This window comes from Silurus aristotelis (assembly GCF_946808225.1).
Source record: "Silurus aristotelis genome assembly, chromosome: 26".
Taxonomy (NCBI): domain Eukaryota; kingdom Metazoa; phylum Chordata; class Actinopteri; order Siluriformes; family Siluridae; genus Silurus; species Silurus aristotelis.
In genome coordinates, this window is record NC_139599.1 from 6,449,450 (window position 1) to 6,476,194 (window position 26,745).

Below are 26,745 nucleotides of genomic sequence, written 5' to 3' on the forward strand. Positions count from 1 at the left end.
GGCTGTGGACCTGTTCCTCAGGCAGAGGGATGGGAAGTTGACAGTGATGAGGAGGTCTTGGAGAAGATCCTGAAACTTCATCCCCAGGTTTTTTCTAATAAACAGCTCTTCAGTATACCTGAGGTGACTGAGGAAGAGGACAATAGCGAATCAGAGCCTCACTTGAGGCAATCTCCAGCCAAAGGGCGCCTTCGGCGCCAGCCTGCTTCTGGAAAATTGAATCCATGTGGAGACAAATTAAAAACTACAAGAGGGACCACGCAGGTCCGGTCTCGACCCGAGCCGAATTACGTCAACACAGAGGACACCACCAACTACGAGGACGATGAGGAGGTGGATATTGATTTAGAAAGCAGCCCGTATGTGGGTCTATGCAGCAAAGTAATGACCCCACGACGTTCGCATCGGGTACAGCGTGAAAGGGACAGACTTCGGAGAGAAGCTCTACTTCGGAGCCAAATGACCTCCAACCTTTCCACCAAAAGGGTGACAGCACAAGGGCCATACATGCTCAGCACAACAGTTCGCCATGTTAAGACACCTGCTGTGGAGATAGATGTGGAGTACGGGACAGATAACGATGAAGAGTCATCGCAGTTTGACCCTGAAGAAGTTGTGGTGGAGCAGATGAGCTCAGAGTGGTGGGTGGAGGGTGGAAACAATGATTACCACCACACCTCGTCACTGCGCCAGTCCAAACAAGATACACTTAACGTCGTGGCACCCAGTCACCACAAATGGGTGTGTTGCATCACTTGTCCTGCAAATGTACCACCCCTTGGAACTATCCCACCTCAATGGAGATGGACAAAACCTTTTGCACCCCAAAATGATGGCAAACCCTCATCCTTAAGGCAGCCCTTACTATTTTAAGTAGATTTTCTCTGCATCCTTGATTTTCTTAGACTGTCCTTAGACTCTCACTATATCAGTACACACATTACATCATGGATCTTTCTATGCAAAAGGTTTAAGTCTATACTTTTTCCTCTTTCTCATCCCATAGTCATTATTGTCTATAGCTGGGATCCCTGTGTGCCTGTTTAATGTCTAAAATTGGAGCAAAAAGCCATATAGTGAGACATCCAGTGTTTGGACCCCTATATATGCTTTACTCTGTTGTAGTGTCCTCGTCCCTCTTGTCTTCCCAAGGAATTTCAACATGAAACTTTATGTCTTTCAAAGCCTCAGACATTCAGTTTTTGTTGAGGTGGTTTGGTTATCGAACCTGATGGATGTATTACCATCCCTTCACCCGGTCATGAAGGCTGTGTGGGCCTGCATGTGTCTGTAGTCAGAACAAACCCCTAGCTGCTGCTTTTGTTGTGCTTGAAGACAGTGTATAAGACAGCCTGCCATTGTGTATATGTAGGCACGTGGATGTGTGTCTGGCATGTACTTTATGTGCAACAGTGTGTAGCTTTCCTGTGTCAAGTACTTACTTTATGTTTGTGTGTGTGGCTTGCTTCAGAAGGCTGCTGGTCTTGCAGACGCAGGAACGGCTTGGTGTGGCCCCAGAGACGTCTCTCCAAAATGTAATCGATCGGAGACCAAATTGCCTAGAGGTAAGATATTCACAAACCTGTCCTTTAAATGTGCTGATTGTTAAAGATTTAGATCCCGGATTAAAATAGACCCTTGTGCTTGATTGGTTAGTGTGGCTTTTTTTTTATATAAGACAACTCTTGGCTATGATAAATGACATTAAGAAACGAAAAGAATAAAAAAAACTACATTGACAAAACTAAACATTTAATAAATTAAAATTATACCAAGTGCTATTTTGTAAGCTGATGTATAATGAGAGTGTGCATGCCATATTTTAATGATATTAATGATCAGTCAGATCATTTTTGCTATTTGTTGCACCATATAACATGCAATATCTGTCCACATTTCGCACCCCTGCCTGTTTTTCTGGGTTAAAACAGATATCTAGAAGATAATTGGTCAAACCCAATAGATATAAACCTAACCACGATTTACATACTTTAAAAGAATAAGTTGGGGAGAAAAATTGGTTTTAGCATGTGTATAGGCCCTCTCTACATAACTTCCCCTCATAGTTTTTTTGTATTGTAAGTAGAAAGAAAGGCTTGTGATATGAAAGCTCTCTTGGATTCAGCTGTAGGATTGTGAATTTCAAATTTTAATAAGCCAAAGTAGACAAAAACAGAAGTAATCCAAAACCAAAGGTAAAAGCAGCTGAGACTGTGGAACCAAAAAATGACATTGTCTCATAACAGTTTTACAGATAAAGCGGTTATAAAATTGTATAAAAGAATTTATAAGTTAAGTGTCTATCAGGTTTTTTTCTTGTAATTGAAAGTTTGTCCCTAATGAGTGAGCCAGTAACGACTGTGGCAAGAAAAAGCTCCCTTAGATGGTATGAGGGAGAACCGTTGAGAGGAACCAGACTCAAAAGGGAACCCACCTTGGTGGCACAGAAGGTCTATTCATTACAATTCTATCAATGTTAAGGTGTGCAGTGATAGGTGCTTAAATGAAGCCTGTGGTCCTGAGCCACTGCAGTAGACTTTTAATATTAAATAAAATATTACTAATCAATTAGTATAGTAGTAAGATATGAATTACAGTCCAAATTCATCCTCAAAGTTGTTAAGTTGTACAGTCATTTTATTTCATGGCTCTTTAGGCAGTATCAGAAGGGCAATCAGTAAAGTTTGGTAAAACAGTAAGGCTGGGTAAGTCAGACATATGGGAACAAACCTTAAGCAATACATTGCATTGTGAATGAGTTTGGAGTTTCCTTTTATTTTGTGGGAGGGTGTGTGTGAGAGTGAAACCCGGTGTGCTCTATGAGTAGGTTGGCTACCATAATCAATGGACAATTGTGGGTGTTGTGGTTCATGGCATCCATGTTTGTAGGCCGCAGTGCTTGTTGGGAATAGCAAACATTTAAAACGAATGTTATCAAATTCCGCTTACCTTCTAAATAAAACAAAAATGTTCAAATTGTATTATTTTTTCCAAGATTGGCGGTGACTTTCAAGGAAGATAATGTCAATCAGTCAACAGAGGAATCGACTGACTACAAGAACGCTTTGCTGTGCTTCTCACTTCTCCATCATGATTATTTCTCACTGAGTTGAGCTGAAGTGAATCTTCTTCCCCCTCTTAACTACTTGATAGAATTTAGAGAGGCTTAAAAGGTCTTGTTTTGACAGCAAATAACCCAGATTATCCTTCCATGAAATCACTCTCGTAGTTTGCATCATGCCACTGCCTCTCTTGGACATTGACTTTCTTTATGACCTTTATCAGACTCTAAAAATTACACTTTTGTTTTTTCCTGCTTAATCATTAAAATGTTCTTTCATATTGGTCTGTGAGTACTGTACATAAGCATTCAGGCAGGTATTATTTTGTGTATGGCTGTTCAAAGAATAGATCATACTTAAATTGTTTTTTTAAATATTATAAGCACAAAAATACAACCCCAATTACTAAGAAGTTGGGACATCATGTTTACCACTGGGTAGCATCACGTCTTCTGTTCGTATACATCTGGGAACTAAGGAGACCAGTTCCTGAGGCTTTGGGAGAGGAATGTTATCCCATATATATCTGATACAGGATTCTAGCCGCTTAACAGTTCTGGGTGTCCTTTGTTGTATTTTTACATTTTATGATGCGCCAAATGTTTTCAACTAGTGATAGGTCTAGACTTCAGGCAGGCCAGTTCAGCACCCGGACTCTTTCACTATGAAATCATGCTATTGTAATAGATGCAGTGTTCAGTTCATCTCAAATATGCAAGGCTTTCTTTGAAAAAGATGTGTTGCAGCCAACAAATTCAAAATTACTCATTTCTTTTCATTAAAACACTGGCACATTTCCTTAGTTTGAACATTATCTATTTTCTATTGTGAATAGAATATGGATTTATGAGATTTGCAAACCATTGCATTGTTTTTATTTACATTTTACACAGTCTTCCAACTGAAATTGGGGTTGTAAGACTTGAGTGAGTCAGAACCCATTTAATAAAATCCAAAGAAATTTATAAGTTCATAACTGCCCTGCTGCATTAGTAGTGTTATTTAGTACTAATGCATTTTAATGCAGTGTAATCTCCAAAATTTAAATATGAAATATAAGCGGTTAACATTATGTACTTGCTGTAACCGCTCACCATATTTAATTATGTGTAAATAATATCAATAGTAGACTGGTTACTGATATTGCAGTTGGCCAGAGTGTAATATCATGTTTATTCACACCATAAACCGTGTTAAGTTTATCAAACAAATGGCATCTCGATTTTTACTGTCTGTATCTCATTCATAAATATATACTTTGCCTGCAATTTCTGCATAGTTTTTACAACTTTTGGATTTAGTTTAATGCACAGCTGAGACTCAGCGGTGCCTAACACCGTTACAGTGCACCTATTTAAAGCACACAATGCCCACATACATGCTGTGTTTAGGGGAAGTGAAAACGTTCTTTCGTCCGTGCTTCAGTCACGATCTCGTGCACTAAATTAATCAATGTATCGTGAAACTGATATGTAGCTTATAACTCAGATCTGGTTTTTAACTCAGACCTTGTTTGAGAGCAAATTTACACCTTGCAAAATTCTTAGCTGTGTCCATCCACATTAATAAAGACGCTGATATATATAGTCAGCAGTGGTGGACGAACTACACAAAGCATGAAGTTGAGTTGAAGTAGAAATACAGTAGGTAAAATATGACTCCAGTAAAAGTGCTGCCTTTAAACTTTCACTTGAGTAAAAGTATTTGCCTTCAAATGTATCCAAAGTACTATCATTTATTATGTCTCTAATTTCCTCTCTCTCTCTCTCTCTCTCTCTCTCTCTCTCTCTCTCTCTCTCTCTCTCTCCTCTCTCTCTCTCTCTCTCTCTCTCTCTCTCTCTCACATACACACACACACATACACACACTCTCTCTCTCTCTCTCTTTCTCTCTCGCTCTCTCTCTCTCTCTCTTACACACACACACACACACACACACACACACATACACACAAACACTCTCTCTCTCTCTCTCTCTCTCTCTCTCTCTCTCTCTTACACACACTCTCTTTCTCTCTCTCTCACACACACACACACACACACACACACACACACACACACACACACACACACACACACATTTACTTTGAAATGTAGTGAAGTTAAAGTCAAAGTTTTCCCAAACAGAAATATTTAAATTAAGTACAGATACGCAAAAAAAAAATTATAATAAATTAAGTACAGTAATGAATTACATTTACCTCCTTACTGTCCACCACTGATAATCAGGCAATATATTTGGCAAAAAGGTGCACCAACCACTAAACAGTAGTAACTGAATAATATTAACATAATAGTGTCTATTTACATTAAGCTCAAATGCACTTATTTCAGTTGGAGTATAAGATCTTGAGTGGCCTGCTATAGACCTCAACCCTTCTGACCTCAACGCTTCTGGACATAAATAAGATGCATTGGAATGCTGACTGCACCCACACCTACATCAGTACCTGACTTTACTAATACCCTTGTGGCTGAATGAATCAAATCTCCACAGCCACACTCTGATATCTAGTGGAACAACTTCCCAATTAGAGTGGAGATTATTATAACAGCAAATGGAGGCAAAATGTGGAATGGGATATTTAAAAAGCACCTACAAATCTTATGGCATCAAATGCCATCATGCTTTTTGTGATGCCACAACTGGCAAAACTGTCCTAGAAACCTGTATCCTGTTTCCAGTTTGACCTTCTGCACTCAAGATCCCTCCCACCAGAAGCTTTGGACATTAGTACTTGGTCATATGCTATTAGCGGATTGACATCAGAAGAAAGGGGTCTCAAACTGTGCGTGTGTGTGTTTGAAAGGATCACGTGAGCAGAGGCTTGTGTACTTTACGCTCAGTGGGTTTTACTCTGATTATCTCAATTAGCCCCTTGACTGCACTATTAGAAAATGGTATATGGCAATGACAATTCTGGTGCATACACAACAAGTGCCTCACTCATTGTGTGTGTGTGTGTGTGTGTGTGTGTATGTGTGTGTGTGTGTGTGTGTGTGTGTGTGTGTGTGTGTGTGTGTGTGTGTGTGTGTGTGTGTGTGTGTGTGTGTGTGTGCGAGCAGATGCACAACCAGTTGATGCCAGTGAGGTGCGGATTTTCGTTGCTCTCTTCCCATACGATCCTTCAACAATGTCACCCAATCGTGATGCAGCAGAGGAGGAGCTTCCCTTCAAGGAGGGACAGATCATTAAGGTACGGAATATTCTGAAAAACTCCAGAAAGATGCTTTCTGATGCTACTATTTATTTATCGATGCCTAATTTTGCGATTATTGCAAGTGCAATTATAAGTCTAATTTTAGTCATGCATAGACTTATCAAAATACTTTACCTTAATCTGGGTTCAATGTAGAAACACACAAAATGTTAACTAAGTATACAAGAAAGTGTCGATGTCCTTGTTTAATAGAGACTGTTGGGACACCCTGTATTTTATAAGACGTATTAAAAAAATGACACATCAGTGACCTGGTTATGGAGATATGGTGGCAAATAAAAAGGATATCTTTTGTTTAAAGATTTATAATCACAATGTTGATGTCGCCCAAATGAGGAAAGGTTCTTCTTTTGAGTCTGGTTCCTCTCAAGGTTTCTTCCGCATAACATCTAAGGACGTTTTTCCTTGCCACAGTCACCACGGCTGCTCATCAGGGATAAATACACATCGTTCACCTTAACTGTAAATTCTGTAAAGCTGCTCTGAGACAATGTCTGTTGTGAAAAGTGCTTTAGAAATAAACTTGACTTGACTTGACTTGAATGTGTTGTCACTTACTGTCATTACACTGTGGTAGGAAGTTCATTTTCTAACCCCTCTAACAATTAAAAGCTTAGGATATGTTCACATTCTCAGTGAGAATTTAACAGTAAAAATGCCCTATTGTTGCCTCAGACTTTAGAGTTGATAGGACGATTGCAGGACAGTTGTGCTTAATGGACATAGCACAACATAGCATAGTTTGTATGATCGAACAAGTCCAGCACTACTTTCTGACTATTTGATATAAACACAATAGGTTTGATTCAATATTTTCAAAATTGTATAGCACAATATGTCACGTTCATGTTTTATGTTTTGGGCTGTTAATACACTTAGACTAGAATACCTTTCATAAATGTAATACTATTCTTCTTCTTTCGGCTGCTCCCATTAGGGGTCGCCACAGCGGATCATCCGTCTCCATACCCTCCTGTCCTCTTCATCTGCCTATTTCAAACCAACTACCTGCATGTCTTCCCTCACCACATCCATAAACCTACTATTTGGTCTTCCTCTTTTCCTTCTTCCTGGTGGCTCCATCCTCAGCATTCTCCTACCGATATACCTCATGTCCCTCCTCTGCACATGTCCAAACCATCTCAATCTCGCCTCCCTCACCTTGTCTCCAAAACATCCCTCTAATAAACTCATTCCTAATCCTGTCCATCGTCGTAAACCCAACGAAAACCTCAACATCTTCAGCTCTGCTACCTGCAGCTCCACCTCCTGTTTTTTAGTCAAACCTTTCATAAATGTAATAGTATTCTTTAACGATTAATATTGCCCATTTAAAGTCCAAAAAATATTTTTTTGTCAAACACTGGACATCAGGGGAGACTGCTCATTTCAAGGGATATATATTACTCTTAAAGTGAGCTATAAGAGAATCACATGACTATAAGCAGAAGCTGAACTTATCTCTGAATACACATAACTTTCTCAAATTATTTATTTGCCATCTCTCAACAGAACACTTATAATAAATGATAATTATATGGTTTCATGTTTTTATTTTTTTTGCTTGATGAAGATCTACGGTGATAAGGACACAGATGGGTTTTACCACGGAGAGTCAGGTGGTCGTCATGGTTACGTGCCCTGCAACATGGTCTCTGAGATTCAGGTGGATGATGACGAGACCAGAGATCAGCTTCTACAGCAGGGCTTTCTGTCTACTGAGACTACTGTGGAGAAAATAGGTATGTTCTATGTTTTCAGTTATTCTTTAATACTCAGCACCTAATCCACTGTTTTTGGGATTTTTTGAATCAGTGCTGATGCATCTTGGGAGTTACAGTTGATCAGTGATATCAGTGAGTTGGCAGATGTGGCAATATGATATATAGAATATATATATAGAATATATTTTTTCGTTAGTAGTTTACTATTAAATGCTTCCAGAGACATTCATTTGAATATGCAAAGTGGACAAGAATTTTTTTTTTACTAAAATTATGCCCCTATAGCGGAAATTCTAACTTGCCTATTTCAATCTGAATACATTTTATGAGCTTTAAAATGCATTGAATGATTTTATTCTTCCTTGTATAAAAGAATAATCCTTTTATCCACTGCTATAGTTGAAGATTTTCATTTCGAACTACTGATGTTATTTTATAAAATGCGTAGTTTCTGAGTGTCTGTATCTCATTGTCATATGAAGACATCAAGCTTTCTGTAACGGAGAAAAACAATCACCTGGGTCTTCAAAGGAAGTGTGGATGTCTGGTGGTCAAGGTCTATTTCTGCACCTTGTCATGGCTTTGGTATTATGTGTCTGTGTGTGCTTTTCTTTCTGAAACATTCATGATCACATTTTGTGCTTCTTCATTCACAATAGTGCAAAGAAGTGCCAAAACAGAACGCTTCAGTGTTTTTGATGTTCTTGTTGACGTTTGCTGTTCTGTCATCATGGTAAAGTTTCAGCCATGACCCAGAAAAGGAGGCATGCTAAATCTACAGCAGGAATGAGTTAACACTTTCCAGCTTTCAGTAGCTTCCCTGGCTGACTCTGCCCCTGATGCAGTTCCGATGTCATCATGCAACGTTTGTTGTTGTTGTTTTTTCCTGCTTTATATCAGGCTTCATTCTTGTTTTCTGTCTGCTTGTTGTCTGGTTTCATTTTCAAATCCGCATTCTCCTGTTCGACCTCCATCAAGGCACACGCTCACTCGCTCAGCTTCCGCACCGTCCGGCTCCACCACCCAAACCTAGACGCTCCAAGAAAGGTGTGTCTCCACGTCTCTTCGCTGTCCCCCCTCTCCATCTTCTTCCAGCCATCTTACTGCATTTTTTATACATTTTTTGCCCTTAAATGATCATATTCTTTCAAAGGTGTAGAATTCATTAGTAATGCCTGAATACTAAACCTAACTAACGGGTTCAGTAATAAAGGCTCGTGTGTGAAAAATTAGTAAATAATGACACATTGGAAACTTCAGTAGAAACTCCAACACTAGGTGTGGAGTTACAGGAAAAGAATCTATTGCAGGATTGGGTGCTGCAGCCTTATGCTAAGCGTTACTATTGCTACAAGTTGATGATTATCTTATCGCGGAATGTCTTTTCGTGTTTAATTCCTCTTATCTGACAGCAGTTTATCAACAATTATTTTTTTTTAGTTAGTTAAGACAAAAACAGCTTGTCATATTACAAAGAAAATCTCATATTTCCAAAATGTCATCCATATTAAAAAAAAAAAAAAACAGACAACCTTTAAATGACCTTGGAGACATCTTTCAAATGCGAAATCAACATATCTTTTCAGATAAACGTCAGCCACATTTAGAAATTTGTATTCCATTTTTTTTATTTGATATTTATAATATTTCATTTTATTTCGATTATTTTTTTTCTTTCATTTTTCGTATTTGACCAGATGTAAGAACTTAGAAGTGCCATGTTGTAATTATTAATAGATTATAAGGCCAATATTTTTCAGAACAGATGAGACCTATTAAGAATTATTACCATCCTTCAATAACATGGCCAATACTGTCATTAAATATAAACTTAAGCTATAATTCATACTTCATTCCAACCTGCTGGAGAAAATGTTTGTGTCTCCATTAACTAAATAATTCTTGTAGGAACCTTTTAAAAGTAATAATGGGTAGAAAAACTAAGACTAAAAAATAATATAAAAAATAAATACAAACAAATTAAAAGTTTTTCTCTCAGTTTTCTGACAGTTTTGACAATTTTTTTTTTTTTTCTAAGGGTATAAATATAATATTTGGCATCCTATCTCATCATATTAATCAGCATGAAAGCCATTATCCCACCAAAATTACTGCCAATTGGAGTGTCAGTAATTTTAATACTATCATTTTGCAGAGCAAGTGCACTGGAAAATATTTGATATGTTCAGCTGGTTTTATTTTTGTGAAGGGTGCCAATAATTCTGCATATTTCAAACAATGAAAAGATTTGTGTTATATTTTACACATAACTGTTCACATATTAGAGCCATGATCGATTACAGAATCCCCTTCTCTGTGTTTTAGTATGCATGTGTACCATTATGTGTATGTGTGCGCGTGTGTGTGTGCACGCGTGTGCGTGTGTGTGTGTGTGTGTGCACGCGTGTGCGTGTGTGTGCGCGCACTCTCCTGGTGCTTTACTAATCATTTTTAACAATTTTAGTTCCATTTAAGGTGGATTTGTTCCCACTGTGTCCTAACCCACTCGATCCTTGAGTGAAGATAATAAAAGCTGCAGCAGATGAACTCTAACCCTCCGTTTCTTCCCCTTCCTCAGTGGAATCTACAGGAGTTTTGGAGGACAGTTCCAACACTGAGTCCTCCAACAAAGGTGTGCAGTCGCTCTCTCGATCTGTTTCCAGACTTTTGCAGCTGACTGCATGATCTTCGTGTGTCTGTACACTGTATTTGCATGTTGTTAGAATTTGTGTCTGTCAGGTCGTCTTTCTGCTACAACATTACTGACTTGCATGGTGTACAGGTGCATTGAGTGCAGAGAAGCCGGCATGCTAACCATTTTTTTTTTTTTTTTTTCGTGATCTTTCAGACATGAATGTACCACTTTTCCAACAGCTACTCTAAGTTCTCTTTGTTTTCACACCATAAAATATAAAAGCTAATAAGATACTAATATTCAACCCCATGAGACACTGGTTTGCCAAAAAAATTGAACGGAGTGTGTCAGATAGGGGTGGTGTTGAATTGCATATCTATAAAAAAAACCTGCCTTCTGGATTTTTAAATAGAATAATAAAATGCTTTGCTTTGCTTTGCCAATATCAGTGCATGAAACATTTTTGATCACTGAGTGTGAAACTGAGAACTTTTGTCTGCTGTTCTTATAACCTGTCTGTTTTCTGACATCTGTCTGTCTATCACACTATTTGTCACAATAGTCCATGTAAAAATCAGTAACCATTTTTACCATTTCTTTTCCATCCTGTAGAACGATGTCAGTTTCGAGCAGCAGAATGAAATGTTCCCACTTGTTCTCTTTATTTGTTGGTAACTTGTCGCATTGCTGTTATTTAATTGACAGATAACGCAAGGCAATCAGCCGCTGGCATGGGAAACCCTGTACCTTGCAGGATGGTGGCCATCTTTGATTACGACCCCAGAGAAAGCTCTCCTAATGCTGACGTTGAGGTAACACAATATATACACTCAGGCTTCACTTACTGTGCATAATACCATAAATAGCTCATAGCAAACAGAGCTGAAACCACATAATAACCAAAAGCATTGACTAAGAAGGAACTCTACTAAGACAGAAGTCTTTTACTTTAACGTTCACCATTGCGCACTTGATGGCATGTCATAAAGAAACCTGTTGTGTTTGATAAGAAGCCTGATGCCCTAATACCGACCCCTGATTACTGTTTCTTCATTGCCACATTTAGAATTTACAGAAACTATGACATATACAGATACGCCATAAGTGAGCCTTATTATGACCTCACAGGGATTTTCAGAAATCTTGCCAAAAGTTGTCAAGAAGCTTTTGTCATTTCAACACATATAGCTGATGCAGTACACAGTAAAATGAGAAACCGTTTCCTCCAGAACCCTGGTGCTACATAAAACAACATAAAGCTACATAACAGAAAAACACAGAGTGTCCTCGCCACATAAAGTGTATCGTGAGCAACCTGGTGCAAACAGTGCAAGACAAGACAGTGCAAAAGACAACACAAGACAGTGTAGGATAAATTACACAAAACACAAAATAGCGCCGCCAGTGAACCTACTGTATATTACACAGTGCAGTGTGTAGCAGAGAACTGAGTACAGAAGTGTACCTTGTAATTAAACCAAATGTAACCAGAAATGAGCCCCATAATCTTTATGTACATACTCCATCGTACTGCATTCTCACAGGCCGAGCTGACCTTTAATGCCGGGGACATCATCTATGTGTTTGGAGATATGGACGACGACGGCTTTTTTTACGTGAGTAGTCGATTTACACCGATATGTAATTCACTCAGCCATTAGGGTTGGACTTTTTTGTTTCGATGATCAAGTGTTGACCAGTTCTCTTGTTCTCTTTGTATTTAAGTAGCCCTGAACTTTAAAAAATTATGCCTTTTCAAAGGGCTAACATTCTTGGATTACTTATTTAGATTATATAATTGGATGTGTGTAGGTGTTACATTCGTTAAGATAGCACTGAAGTCTCTTTTTATTTTGTACAGAAACCTCTGTTTCAGTATATCAGTGATTTTTTTTTTTTTTTTTGGGAAAGTCACCTATGAGCTTGTTTGGTGATGCCACAAAAATTGGGTGTGGCCAGAAATGCATATTAATTTTACTGATAACAAAATAGAATGTATTAGTGCAAATCAAGACTTATATAGCAGGTACAGATCTCAGCTGGGTAACCAGTGTGAGGGAATATGAGAGGTTTTATTTAGCATTTTTATATATTCTGAGATTTTTTTGATAAGGTTAAATGTATAAATGGTCACAAGTCAGTTGTAGTTATTTGGTAATATATAATTAGAATCGAATGTCCAGGGGTGCAGGTCACTTCAAGAACTTTTTGAAATAAGGATTCTGATGGGGTTTTAGCTTTTTGATTTTTTTTTTGCCACTTTAGGGGGATTTAAATGGACAAAAAGGGCTGGTACCTTCCAATTTCCTTCAGGCTTTTCCAGAAAACGGAGATGAGTTTGCAAAACCCGAGCACACTATAGCCAACAGCCGGAGAGACTCGCAGGTAGGAATGTGTGTTTGTGTGTTTGTTTTGTGCGAAATGTAAACATGATCGCCTGCATGTGCAAATGTGTAATCGTCAAATCACCCAGTTATTACATGGTATCTATGTTGTTTTAGATGCACCATCACAGCACAAAAACAGCATGCTGTTCCCCATTGTACATCATCTTAATACCATCTTCTACACATGATATCTGTTCTTTCTGCTCTTATTTGTGCATGGGTGTGGCTTAGTTTTCTGTTTTTCTTTTTTGTGTGTGTGTGTGTGTGTGTGTGTGTGTGTGTGTGTGTGTGTGTGTGTATGTGTGTGTGTGTGTTTATTTCTGCATGCTGATGTGCAGAGGCACAGGAGAGGTGTACACTTTAAGCAGTAAACTGTAAGTCTCATGCTGACCCCATCTTGCTTACTGTTTTACACACAATAGTCCCGCATGTCACCTTTGTGCACCCACCTAGGACCGTAGTAACTCCTTTACCACACATGCCTTATCTTTGACCTTGATTCCGTTTGAGTGGGAGTGACCCAAGCTACAAAAACTACCGGCATTTTGAAATGAGTGTACAAAAATTTTCACCATCATTGCACAAGTCCACTGGCTTTGTCTTCTAGACATTTCAGTCATCTAGGTCATTGAAAGAGCCTCACAAACACTTCCATCTTTTTGCCTAAAAGGTGAGTCATGCTGTGTCTGTAGAGCAGACGGAGCTCCACACATCAAGTCCCGCAGACGAGACCCAGGCCAAGCCCAGTTCTCAACCTCATGCGCAGCAAAACCTCCTTCCAGACCAGCAGCTTGAAATCCACTCGGGTCCATCTCCGTTCTCAGGCAATTCTCCTTCTCTCCATGGTCCACCACAGGACCATGCTGTCACCGACATCTCTCCACCGGGAAAGAAGAAAAAAGGCTTTTTCTCTAAAGGAAAGAAGCTCTTCAAGAAGCTGGGTTCCAGCAAGAAGGAATAAAAGCTAAAGACTGTTCGCCAATTGCACTTTTCCTTGTTGATGTACATTTGTCTGCACGTGTTTCTGATTTTATGGATAGATTTAAGCTCTGACATGTTTTTTCCGTTTGCCACCAGGATAAAAGTGTGTTCTTCGTGCTTTAAACAAAGCAAACTCCTGACTAAAAACATTTACATCTCAATCAAACCACAGTAGTATATACACAGAAAATTCACAAAGCTAGCAACTAACAGCAAGTGGGCGCAAAATTGAAACAAACATTTAACCAAATGTCGGCTTTTTACAGTTGAAGTCGCATGTAGTGTTGCATTATTATGATTTAAACGTAACATGCAGTAAAAAATAACGTGCAAATGGTTAATGAATTGCACAGAATAGCAACAACATGGTTTTTGCGTGCGCTGAATGTTTTTATTATCCGTAGAAATTTCATATATAACGGTAGCAATGAAACAATGAGAAAACATGTAACACCTGAACTTCTGTCGTATTAATTTGCGCACACAAACGATTTGCCTGAACCCGACTTTTGGGTTTCGAGATTTTATTGCAGGTACATTGTAAAATAACTAAATTTTCATCTACATGCATTTTAGACCTGTAGGTAAAAATGCCCACAATTGCCTAACCGTTAAACCGAACTGACAAGTGCTCTGCTTCACGTCATACCTCAACCAAATGTCCCTGATCATTTTGTGATATTGACCCTATGATTCATATTTATCTGAGAAGACGTAAAAAGTCATTTATTAGTCCGAAGAGATAACCAGCTCAGATTAGTCATCATCACGTAACTACTGTAATGCACTATAAGACTCCCCTCTAGTGACTTAAAATGATGTCTTTTTTTGTTTGGTTTTTTGGTCCCTGAAATGAATTGTTGTGTAGTCATGGTGCAAACATCAGATCGGATCAGATGAGATGGGGGTGGATGTGGTTTTTGTGCTTTTAGCCTTTAAACTTTTTGCTGTTTGTGTATTTTATGGCAATAAGGTTCGGTCTGGTTTATGCAGGAATGTGTAATGTTCAATCTATTAGGACAAATTTCGGGAGGTTTGGTCTGTCTTTGCTTTGTTTATGGACTCAAGTAGCAAAAAGAAAAAAGCAGTGTGTGTATTTGTGTATGTGTGTGTGTGTGTGTGTGTGTGTGTGTGTGTGTGTGTGTGTGTGTGTGTGTGTGTGTGTGTCAAACAGGAAATTTCATCATTTCAATATTAGTAAAAACACGTTTGCATTAAATAGCGTGACTCTAGTTCAATAATCATTTATTTCTACTTTAATGACTAAAAATAATTTGTGTAAAGCAAAGTATGACATACCTCTGTTTTAGTATGTGTTTCCTGTAACGTGTAGGTCTAAAGCTTTTTGGCCAGATATTTAGCCAGATTGTGTTGTCGCTAGCTACCATAGCACACATACTGTACATGAATTCTGAAAATGTCGATTTTAACCAATTTAGGACCATTGCGACCAAACACAACAGCTGTCAGGCAGGTTTTATTAAAACCTCAAAGTGTGGCCTGTGCTACAATGTTCATCCGAACAACAATCAGTGACAAGAAACTCACAGATAGCTAAAGATTGTTGTAATATATTCATGAAAATGCTGACAAGTGAATTAGCATGAAGTTACATATGTACAGTGAGTTAGCAAATATAATGGACAGGAGAAAAAAAAATCATTATTACCTCAAGTTCACGTCGGAGAATGTTGCATTCCTTTTAATCATAAGACAATGAGGGCTAGTTTCTGTTTATGCAACAATTTTTAAGCACTAGCCCAGCGTCTACTGATTTATGACATAGACAATACATTGTAGTTTTCAAATTATCACTGGTCTATCGTAAGCATCTTCTTTGTATAAACTGACATAGAGAACATGTTATTACAGAGTCTGGTATACATTTGATTTGGCTCTTTTCGTCACAGTGTGACATGATATTTTAAGAATTCTAAAACGAACATTCGAAGCATCTTATCAGGCAGTGTATCAGCCTTTAGGACATGGTGGATGCTCCAAACCAGAACACCACACACTTTTATTCGCCAAACCCTTTCGGTGCTGTTTGTGTTACTATGACAGTAAGAAGCTGATGAGTGAGCGGGGACCAAGCACCAGGCACTCTGTAGACCAGAAGTCCAGTGTCTAGGTTTCTGCTCAAGTTTAGTTCGGTCTCTATTCTGAACCAAAAGATCAAATTTAATTACACAGTGACTGTATTCACCTTCAATATTTCAAAATAGCTAAAATTTTTCTGTGTAGCCTGTAGGTAACTTCGGTTTTTAAGCAAGCAAAGATCCCTCAGCTGTGCTATAAACCTAAAACTTGCTTGCTTATTATAGTTCACAGGCTTTAACCACATCTCAATGCAATAGCTACCGCTAAGCTAAGCTAAGCTAAGCCTTTCTCTCTGCTAACCTGCTCCCACAGCTAGACCACAGTAACTTACTAGCCTTACAAGAGACCTTGTTTAGTCTTACTTCGATGTTTACTTTTTACTGTACTTCTACTAACTGCATGCATAAAGGTGTCGCACCCAGACACTGCCTTATTTATCAATATTTAAATATTTATAATAGTATCTTGCATTTCTTTAAGGCTACAATGTATTTGCCGGACTTTTTTCACTGAAGTCAGTTGCAATGAAGGCCACTGGAAGATATCAGCTGATACTTTGGTTTGTGTATGATGATGTACAGTGTTTAGGTGAACGGTTTGCACTTTGTGATTTTGACGTACGGTATTTTCGAACACTATGAGAAGCTTTGTTCTCACGTTGGTCTCTCAGAGTTTCTGCAAGTGTCACTCGGAGAACAGGAACCTGTTTTGTAAATCTGAGGTTTTGTAATCAGTTTTTTTTTTTTTAACTTGTAAATAATTTTCTTTCACATTTTTCTTTTCTTTTTTTTTTTTTTTGCATGTTGAAGCAAGTTTTTTTTTGAGTGATGACTAGTAAGCTCATTGTTGCTCATTGAAGCGGCTGTGGTTGTTCAGTCTGACCTTTTTACAGAAATAAAAGTCTATTTTTGCAGAAAAATCTTAAACCCTGTTGTTTTTGTGGTGATTTCGTTTAAAATACTTTTCTAAAGTTTATTACATTATACAATGTATTATAGAAATATTTCTATTAAACCACTGAGAATGCATATAGACACAGCAAGAAAGAAATGCACCAGACAACAAAGAATAACTTTTTTGTTAAATTTTATTAATGAAAGTCCAGAACAAATCAGACACATTTACAACAACTAGTTTGCCTTTGCTTCTTCAAGTACAGCAGCTCATGTGGCTTGAAATTAACACAGTGAGCTGTGGACAAGTCTTATGAAACAAAGCCAGTTCCTCTTTTGTACCCTGTCCACCATGTTGAATTGGTAAAAGTGTGAGAATGTGTTCCCAGTAGCCAACAGTACACTCATCCATAAAGTAGGAAACACTACACTGTGGCGAGGGGTTTAGTAGTGCTTTCTACTTTATGGATGACTGCACTGTACTTCCAAAGCGAGGTCGTTTCCAGGGTCCTCAGTTCATCTGTGCTCAGTCACACCTGTAAAGATAGTGGTTAAGACTCCCCTTCCCCCTCTCTGTTTCATACAGACACACACACACAGAGAAAAACACACACTTTTTCTTCCAGTTCGTTTACAGCTGTCTGAGTAAACCACACCCAAACTGTTACTATTGAACTGATGTGACACCTTCACAGAAAAATATTTGCACACAGTTTCTACAGAATTATATTTATTTCTATGTCTAAGTATGTTTATCCACTGAATTTTTTTCAGACCTCTATTTAAGACAACAACAAAAAAAAAACACTTGATTACATAAGTTTCACATAAAGTTCAAAGTTTTTTTAACATACAAACACATTCATTAATTGAAATCAATGCCATCCTGAGAAATTATATATATTTTAATTAGCTTTGTTTATATAAAATATTAGTTACACAGTCAAGTGTAACCTGTTACTTCTTTCTTTTACTCTATGCTGTGCTAACTCGAGGATGGCGGCCATCTTTATCGAAATGAGTAAGCTGTTTCTAGCAAAGCCTATAGAAAAATTTTGAATGTTGAGTAAACATTTTTTGCAGGGTTTACGCTAAGATCTAACACCGAAGATGTAAGTATACTTCCTTATTCAATTACGGACAAGAAAAACAGCAAAAATAAAAACGGATTCAATAATTTGCTTCATTATTGGTTAACAGGAAATGGCTGGCACTTTACTTAAGATTGCCAGCCAAAATAAATAACCATCACAAAGATTATTATTTAGTTCTTAAATATTACAACGAATAAATTCATAAAATGATTTCTAAAGATTTCAGAACTTTATTTTAATGCTTGAGAGTCAATACCTGTGCAGTTCCTGTGAATGTCAAATAAATGTTTGCACAGAAGAACGCACTGAATTTCGATATTTATATACGTACATATTATAAAATGGAAATAATTCCGTTACAAGAAATACTTTATGCATTTAAAAAAATCATGTTTTACACAATTTAGTGTCAAATTATGCCAATTTGTACCAATTAAGTCATTTTTCTCAGTCAATTATATACCATACCTGTTTAAGCAATACCCAATGGAGCCTCTCTTTTATATTTTGTCTTTTCAGTGTCTTCTTGTCCCTTGGTCTTACCAGAGCGTTCGGTGTCTTCAGCCCGAGTTGGAATGGACCTGGGAGATGAGAGGCGCTCCTTTTAAACTTCTTGGCCACGTGGTGTCTTAACCACACAGGAAGAGGTTTAACAGTCACAGCCTTGCTGTCGTTCTTTTCTCAGTCGTTCTTTCACTTTTTCTCGTCTTTGCCAATGCAAAATGCTAATTTCGATAGTTATCTAAGCCTATGGAAATCTAATACGGTGCTTGGTGGTGCTTTCTAATGTGGTAATCATTATTGTATCAAAAAGTGTTTTGCACAACCGTCTCATGAATGTTCTTGATCTTTCTTTTCAACTTGGTTTTAAATGGTTTTAAATCATTGAAAGCTACGATTTACTTTTTAAAACGTGAACACGCCCAAAGACAAAAATCTTAATGATCTTAATACCAATTATTCTTGGTATTAATACCATGATCACACATAATGAAGCATGACTTCTAACTTGGGTACTTTAAACCCACAGTTAATTAGTTTACTCGCTTTTATTTTTCACACTGCAGTTCTCTTTGTACACAAGTCTTATGTTCTCTTTTCTCTTTACATGCTGTTTCACTATGCTACGGCCAATTGCCTAACACTTGCAACACCGAGGAAATGTTGAAGTCCCTGAAATGGTCAGTGGGAAGTGATAAGTCAGTCGGTGCAGATATGTTTGTAGGAAGTATGTGGGAATTTGGACAATAGTTGTGCACAGTGGTTGTTTGTCCAACTTTACAGATTAGGTAAGCAGCAATAGCAGCATCCTAATGAACAGACACACACACACATACACACACACACACACACAGGAATTTTCCAACTACTGTATTGTATATATTCAAAATTTAAGACCAAATATCTACTAAGATCAAGGGTTGGGGTTAGGTTAGGGTTATTGTTTGAATCCTCAGTTAAATCTTGTATAAAGTTGCATATAAAAACAAGCTACACACCCATTTCTTTTTATAAATGAAGGATTTTGTTGTACAAAAAAAATCAAATCTTTTTTTCTTGAAAGTAAATGAATCGACGTGAAAAAGCAACCATTTTCAACCATTACATTCAAACCTATGCCCAAAAGTAGTTACCAAACATCTTTTTTAATTAATCAAGTGATTTTGAATAAATCCCTAAATAAAGATCAGCAGGTTCTGTAGGAATTTTTGACATCTGCTTGGTTTTTATCTGACTGCTGAAGTTCTACAAAGACCTTGCCAAACAAGTACAGATCTTATGAAAGGAAAGGCTCATGAATGTCCAAAACATCAGGTGTACCATGGAATAAGGTGAAGGTCCTTGTCAAGAAAATAAAATAAAATTGCAGCGCTACAGTGACATTACCAATAACAGGACGTCCCTCAAAATTGATAAAAAGATTAGATGGAAACTTGAGATGAAAATTCACTGAGACAACAAAGAGACCTACAGCAGTATTAAAGGTTAAAAATTAGTTGATAGAATTTTACTTGTTAAATACATTTCATAGCAATCTCTCGAAGGGTCTAATCTTTTCTAAATCATTCCAAATCGTGTGACTAAATCAGTTATGATCTAACAAGTGTCATGGCACAAAAACAAGACATTCTATCTGCCCAAGAAGACCATACCCCCACTGAAGCATGCTGGTGGCAGCATTCTACACCCCTTCAGCTGGGATTGGGGCTCTAGTCAAAATCATAGATAGCTCCAGTCAATTCTGGCAGCTCTGAAAATAATTTTCAGGAAGATAATGAGCCAAAAACGCAACTATAATTCTTGAAGGGAATGCTCCAGAAGAAGTATTTGGAAAGGCCAAATAAGAGCACAGGAGATCAATAAGCAGTTTGATAGATCTTGAGTATTTTTTGCAAAAAATAGATTACAACATGACGTTGTAACGTTATGCATTTACCTTAAAAGACTGGCATTAATAGTAGCTTATTTATTTATAACTACTTATCAGCACGTGCACTTGTGCGTTACCAGGCTATTGTGAGCTTTGATTCTGAAAAAATTACAATTGATCTGACATAATTTCTGTTGGTTTTCAATTTTATTCAGCACAAAAACCTGCAATTTTATTAGCCTTGCACAGACCTTTATATACATTAGTACTTTTTTGAAAAGAATGGTGTAGAAAATTATATGTAGCACCCTTAATTTAGTTTTCATAAAAGTATTAAAAACCAACTGAAGACTATTGAAATACTCTTGTACACTGATCATCCTCATCCACCTGCCATTCTAACTGAGCAAACATGTTTTTGGCCAAACTTTTATGAGAAAACATGAAGCTATTAAAAGTAGCAATATACAAATTGGTGACGAATTCAAGGAAAAAGCGGTGGTTCAGTTAAGCTGTGGGAGGCTTCTTTTTTTTTCCACTTCGAGTGAAACATCACTGCAAGTCATTACAAAGTTATTTGAAGTGATAATCTTTATCCACTTCTAGCCAAGTGTTCATTGAATGGCTTAATGAAGATGGAAATGTTGTAAATCATAAACTATGGTCTTTAAGGTCATTGAATTGTGACAAAAAAAACATCTAGAACCTTATACTAGGTTTTGTAGCTTGAGCACGTTACAACAATGACTAATGTTCATCCTCTTGTATGTTCCGAAATGTGTAGAATCTATGTCAAAGTGCATTCGAGCTGCACTTACAAGATAATACAAGCTGCTTATTGCTATAAACTCTTACCTGCATTAAGGTCTAGTGGGGCCAAGTCCAGACTCTACAAGGAAGATTGAACTTTGTTCAAAACTACAGCTTAATTATTTTAATTTATATTTTCTTGGATTCCTTTTGGTTACTGAGGTCTGGGTTAAATAAAAATTGTATTAGTAATTATTTAAATGGAATGTCCTCACAAGGTTTTGAGTGTGTGTATGTATGTGTGTGTGGTGCAAAATTCAGTCTGGAATGTATAAAGTGCTCTATCTAAAAACTGCTATAAGCTTGTAACGTCTATAAACTTTCTAAGTGGTGCAGCTAAAACAGAGAAAAGGCCATGAATAATGATAATATCTAGCACAGGAAGAACAACTGCAGAACAACTCACTCAACTGTGTGATTTCCTGTGCAAGGAACTGCACTGACATCAAACATCACAGTTCCTTATCTACCAAAGTGCTTTTGCTGCTTTTTAAATAAGGTGCAAAAATAGAATGCCAAAGGTGTACCGGGTACATCATGAGAAATCTTCTTCTTGTTCATAAATCAGAACGATGAACAGATGACTCAGGAGATGGAAATGCATAGTATCATTTAATGTCGTTACATTTCTTTTTTTTTTTCTTTTTTTTATCATTACGATCTGGAGATCGATGGAAGCTTGCTGGAAGGGGTTGTCGCCAGAATTTTCACTGATGCTGCCTTTTTGGGTTTTTTGGGGGGTTTTTTGGAACAATGAATGTGCACAGACTGAGCGCTTTATAGTTTGGTGTGTTTTGATTATGGAATCATAGTCAGAACAACTAGGACTTCCTTCATCTTTCTTCTTCATCTTTGCAGGCCTCGACCCTAGGAGACAACATGAGCGATAGAAAGAAAGCGAGAGAGCGAGTGAGTGAGAGAGTGCAGAGGGAAGTGGGGGATGGGTCAACCACAAAAAGTGCAACGGGGAAATTCACACGAAAAGACCTTTTTGTCTTTTAGTCACTTCAAGCGCTCAAAAACAGCATGATCTATCTATCTATCTATCTATCTATCTATCTATCTATCTATCTATCTATCTATCTATCTATCTATCTATCTATCTATCTATCTATCTATCTATATATTATAAATATTATACATATTTTAACAACATATGTTACTGTTATCTGGATAAAACACAAATAATTTTTTTTTAGAAAGATTAGGGTTCTTTTTTGTATTTTAGATGAACAAGAATACTGTCCGATGGGTATCTGCACTTCTATAAAGACTTTTATAGGAAACAACCCAACCAATAAAATAAAGAAACAATATATAAAAATATATAATAAATTATAGATCTGTCGCTGGTCATTTCTATTCTGTCAACCAAGGAGGTGTATATATTTGTTATTTTTTAAATTCACTTTGAATCTGGAACAAGGCCAGACAAGGTTTCAATTCCCCTTCCTTATGAGAATACTCTCCTGTAACCATGGTGACAGTCTTGACAAGGTGTGGGTTAAGGTGGGGAGTTTGTTTCAGTTTGTGTGTGTGGGTGGCCATTTATTATTTTTTTTCTTTTGGCGGGGACCTAAAGTCTTCACAAGAATTGGTATATCTGACCGATTTGACCTTGTGAGAACATACGACTGGTCCCCACAAGAAAAACATCTATGTTTGTTTGATTGTTTGTTTTTAATGCAGAATTGCAGCTTTGATTAAAACAAAAAAACGGCACGCTTTCCTTTTGGTTGCTGGTGTTAAGTTCAAGTTTTGAAGTGTAGCACAGCATTAATTATCTTTATTAATATTTATGTAGGTCCTCACAAGGATCTGTAAATGGAGTGTAATGTGTGCATGTATATAAATATAATGTCTGAACATGTTTGTGTGGTGTGTGTGTGTGTGTGTGTGTGTGTGTGTGTGTGTGTGTGTGTGTGTGTGTGTGTGTCTGTATGAATATGTGGTCAAAGTGGTACTGCTTTAGCACAAAAGTTGGGTGGAAATAAGTGTGGTGAGAGAGAGATGAGATCTTGCTGCGAGCGCTTCGTCTCGTCCTGTTTGGTTTCGCTATGACACATTTTGCACACTGCTGACCTACAAGTGTTTTTACTACAGCACTTCCAAATGTGCAGATGACCAACGTGTTTCGGATTGAAAGGGGCTACCTAATGTTCATTACATGCTGCAGTATGTTAATGAGACGTGCAAGCAGATGCTTAGGTGTTTGTGGGATTTTTTACTTTTCTTTTTTTATGTGAAAAGTGAAATAATTTCTGATTACTGGGTCCTCCATTTAAAATGCCGGTCTATCTGTCTAAATGTTGAAAAGAAAAAAAAAGTATGGCCTACCAAGTCAATTCGAAAGGGTTATTTCAAGTACTATAAGATGTATGTAAACTATTTCCTGTCTATAAGAGCAGGTAAGTCAGTTAGAGAGGAAGAAAACATGTCAGAAAATAAATGTCAGCTCTTTCATTAAACAATTAAAAGAAATGAAGATAAATGTATAATCATGTCTTAGCTTTTTAAAAAAAGAGAGAATCAGGAGATGAGTCATATGCTTCTTAGTTGTACACTGATACATATTTTAAAAAAGTCTGTGTAAAAAAAGAAAAAAGCTGCATGAATGTGTGAAGCAGGGTCGATGTACGTCTATTTTAGTATACGGTTTGTATTAGTGTGAGAAGGGTGTCAGTTAGCATGTGTGTGTGTGTGTGTGTGTGTGTGTGTGTTTGTGTGTGCCACACCACACCGTTGCTGCAATGTGAGAGAGGATATGATCACTGACTGGGTCGCAAGCCTAAACCTCATTGGCTGACTCAAAAAGGCCACTCTGGCTAAACTGATAGACCTTATCAAGGTCAGCAGCCACTTCCCCTCCCTCTCTCTTCATCTCTTCTTCTTTATATACTTTCTTTATTTTTGATTCCTTTTTTCTTTTTTTGGGGGGGTGGGGGGGGGGGGGCTTGTCCTAAACAAACATCATAACTTAGACGCTAAGTCTTATTCCAAAATGGCCGCTCGGATCTTTGAGCTGCTGTGACGTGTATGTGTGTGAAAGCAGTTGTGCACATGCTGCAAATGTGTGATACGCAAGACAATGTCCTCATTCTGTGTTCATCGCTTCTTTAAAATGATCGCCTCATTCACATTGGTCTTGGCAAATACGTTTCCAAATAAGGGCAAAACTGTCTGCGCAGTCAACCAATCGCAGCAAGCTTTAAAGCCATGTGGCCTGTGGGAGACGGTGACAAAAGAGAAGTGTCTTTTTTTCTTTTTTTTTTTTTTTTTTTTTTTTTTTTAGGAGTCTCTGATCTTTTCATAAGGCTTCTGTACTTGGGTTAAAATAAAAAGCAGACAGAGCATGACCTGTATTATTAATGTTCATTTAGTCACTATTAAGACTAAACTTTATAAGTGTCTCTACAGTATGCATAGATATTAGATCACCCACTGTGTAGAAGTTTTCTATGAATTTATACCTATCTAATGTTTTGTTCCATGTTTAACTATTAGCCTGTGACTAGCTGTGAAGTTGAAATGACTTGCTATGCTAACTTGTTTCAAATGAATCAGTTTTCCAGTAAAACTGAAGTAGACGAGACTGATGACTCAAGGCATAAACATGTACCATGGTTGAAAGTTTGCACTTTTAGTAAAAGAGGTATATCGAAGGGTCGATGCTGTAACAGTTACCTTGATAGATTAATTGATAGATAGACTGAGATAGACTGGAGGAGGATAGGGATATGAACAATTTAGCAAAATCACTCAATGATGATTTGTAAAGACTTTATACCTTACATTTATTGCATTTTGACAGATGCCTTCACCCAGAACGACTTACATTTATCTCATTCATACAACTGAGCAGCTATTGGGTTAGGGGGCCTTGCTCAGGGGCCCAGGAGTGGCAGCTTGGTGTGGCACGATGTTTGCTTTAAATTATTAAGTAATTACACTAGATCATATGATATCTATTAAATACTTATAAAGAACAATCACACCTTTAAACTTACATTATAATTTCACGATAAATAAATTTTATATATATATATATATATATATATATATATATATATATATATATATATATATATATATATATATATATATATATAAAATTAAGGCCCACCCATTATTTCTCACGAACGGTTTTATATACTATATATAAAAATAAAAGTTCTGAATTATTATTACTATTTTCTTTTTTTTTCTTTTTTTTTTATGCACCAACTATATTCACCAAAAGAGGTTTTTAAGAAATATCTACAACATGAATTCCAGTCTTTTTGATTTCTTTTTCATTAAACACACTGGTGTGTAAGGAAGTGTCAGTTGGAATGATCAACGACAGAAACTGCTTTCTCAGCTAAATTAAAAACAAAAATAGTACGCTGCAAAACATGAACTCTTTTTACATATGCAGAGTAAGTGGTAAGTGAGAGGTAAAATGAGGAGTGATCATACTTTCATCACAATATAAGAAGTGATCAGACTTTTAGGAATGTGTTGCATTAAACCAGCACTATGTGCTAAAACAGTGAAAATAACTATTTACTGGGTATAAAGTAGAATTAAATGTGAAAGTGTATATGTACATGTTCATTAACATCTCCCAACACACCATTGGAGGGATGATGGATCATACATTTTGATGGCAGCCATTGAACCTTACAATCTGTACTTCTCTTTGTGTGCAACCTAGATAAATCCATCTTGTAAAAATAATATTCTTGACAGGTGTATCTACTAACGTCTTCGATCGGCATGGTCTAAAAACCGCATAGCCATATGGCTCACTAAATGGATTATCAAGAATAAAAATGGTATAATGGTAAATGGATTGTGAAGGACCTCAGCCATCCCAACAATGGACTCTTTTCTTTGTTGCGTTCAGGGAAATGCTTCTGCTCCCTGAAAGCCAACACAGGGAGAATGAGGAGGAGCATCTTCCCGCAGGCCATTCGGAGGTTAAACCAGGAAACACCCAGGATCTAAAAACTGGTCCACTCTCTCCATCGCCACACTTTTCTGCAAACATTTTTTCTTTTCGCACAACGACACTTTATCGCTGGACTGTGGATTTGCACAGCACAGTGCACTTTATACCACACTGCACACTTTAAGGACAATCACATCAACCCTTATGTGATTACTTTTTTCATGTTATAAGCATACCTTGTATATACACTTTTCCTCATATATATATATATATATATATATATATACATATTTTATATCTAACATAGTTTATACTCTTTATTTATCTGCCTTCTTTTTCCTTGTATCATTTTTGCCGGACAGTTGTATAAAGCATTTCACTGCATGTCGTACTCTGTATGTATGTGTATGTGACAAATAAAATTTTATTTGATTTGAATTGATAAATGATATGGATCTTCATAGTGACCAAATCTTAAATGACTTGAACAGCAATGGGGTTGTGGTCAAAAAAACCATCACTAAAACACCAAAAA

General features: G+C 37.2%; 1 protein-coding gene and 1 long non-coding RNA gene across 24 annotated transcripts in view; one reads left to right on the forward strand and one right to left on the reverse strand.

Annotated features, from left to right (window-relative positions):
* Positions 1–26,345, forward strand: part of tspoap1 (TSPO associated protein 1) — a 116,439-nt gene extending 90,094 nt beyond the window's left edge. For 11 of the 23 annotated variants that reach the window (XM_083531669.1, XM_083531660.1, XM_083531670.1 and 8 more), the window contains 10 exons: positions 22–741; positions 1,472–1,565; positions 6,128–6,258; positions 7,856–8,024; positions 8,985–9,053; positions 10,585–10,638; positions 11,347–11,453; positions 12,186–12,257; positions 12,907–13,026; positions 13,699–17,035. In XM_083531669.1, coding sequence (XP_083387795.1) covers positions 22–741; positions 1,472–1,565; positions 6,128–6,258; positions 7,856–8,024; positions 8,985–9,053; positions 10,585–10,638; positions 11,347–11,453; positions 12,186–12,257; positions 12,907–13,026; positions 13,699–13,989 — 1,827 coding nt within the window. In that variant the 3' untranslated portion in view covers positions 13,990–17,035. Of the gene's footprint in view, positions 1–21; positions 742–1,471; positions 1,566–6,127; positions 6,259–7,855; positions 8,025–8,984; positions 9,054–10,584; positions 10,639–11,346; positions 11,454–12,185; positions 12,258–12,906; positions 13,027–13,366; positions 13,403–13,698; positions 17,036–18,615; positions 18,909–22,135; positions 22,187–26,165 lie in introns of those variants that run through there. The other 12 variants (XM_083531668.1, XM_083531673.1, XM_083531671.1 and 9 more) reach the window with 8 other exon arrangements.
* On the reverse strand, positions 17,179–18,658 carry LOC310720930. The gene is made up of 2 exons (XR_014531872.1): positions 18,565–18,658; positions 17,179–17,538 (listed from the first exon to the last, which is right to left on the reverse strand). It is a non-coding gene; the product is annotated as an uncharacterized lncRNA (long non-coding RNA).
* Positions 26,346–26,745: the final 400 nt, after the last annotated feature.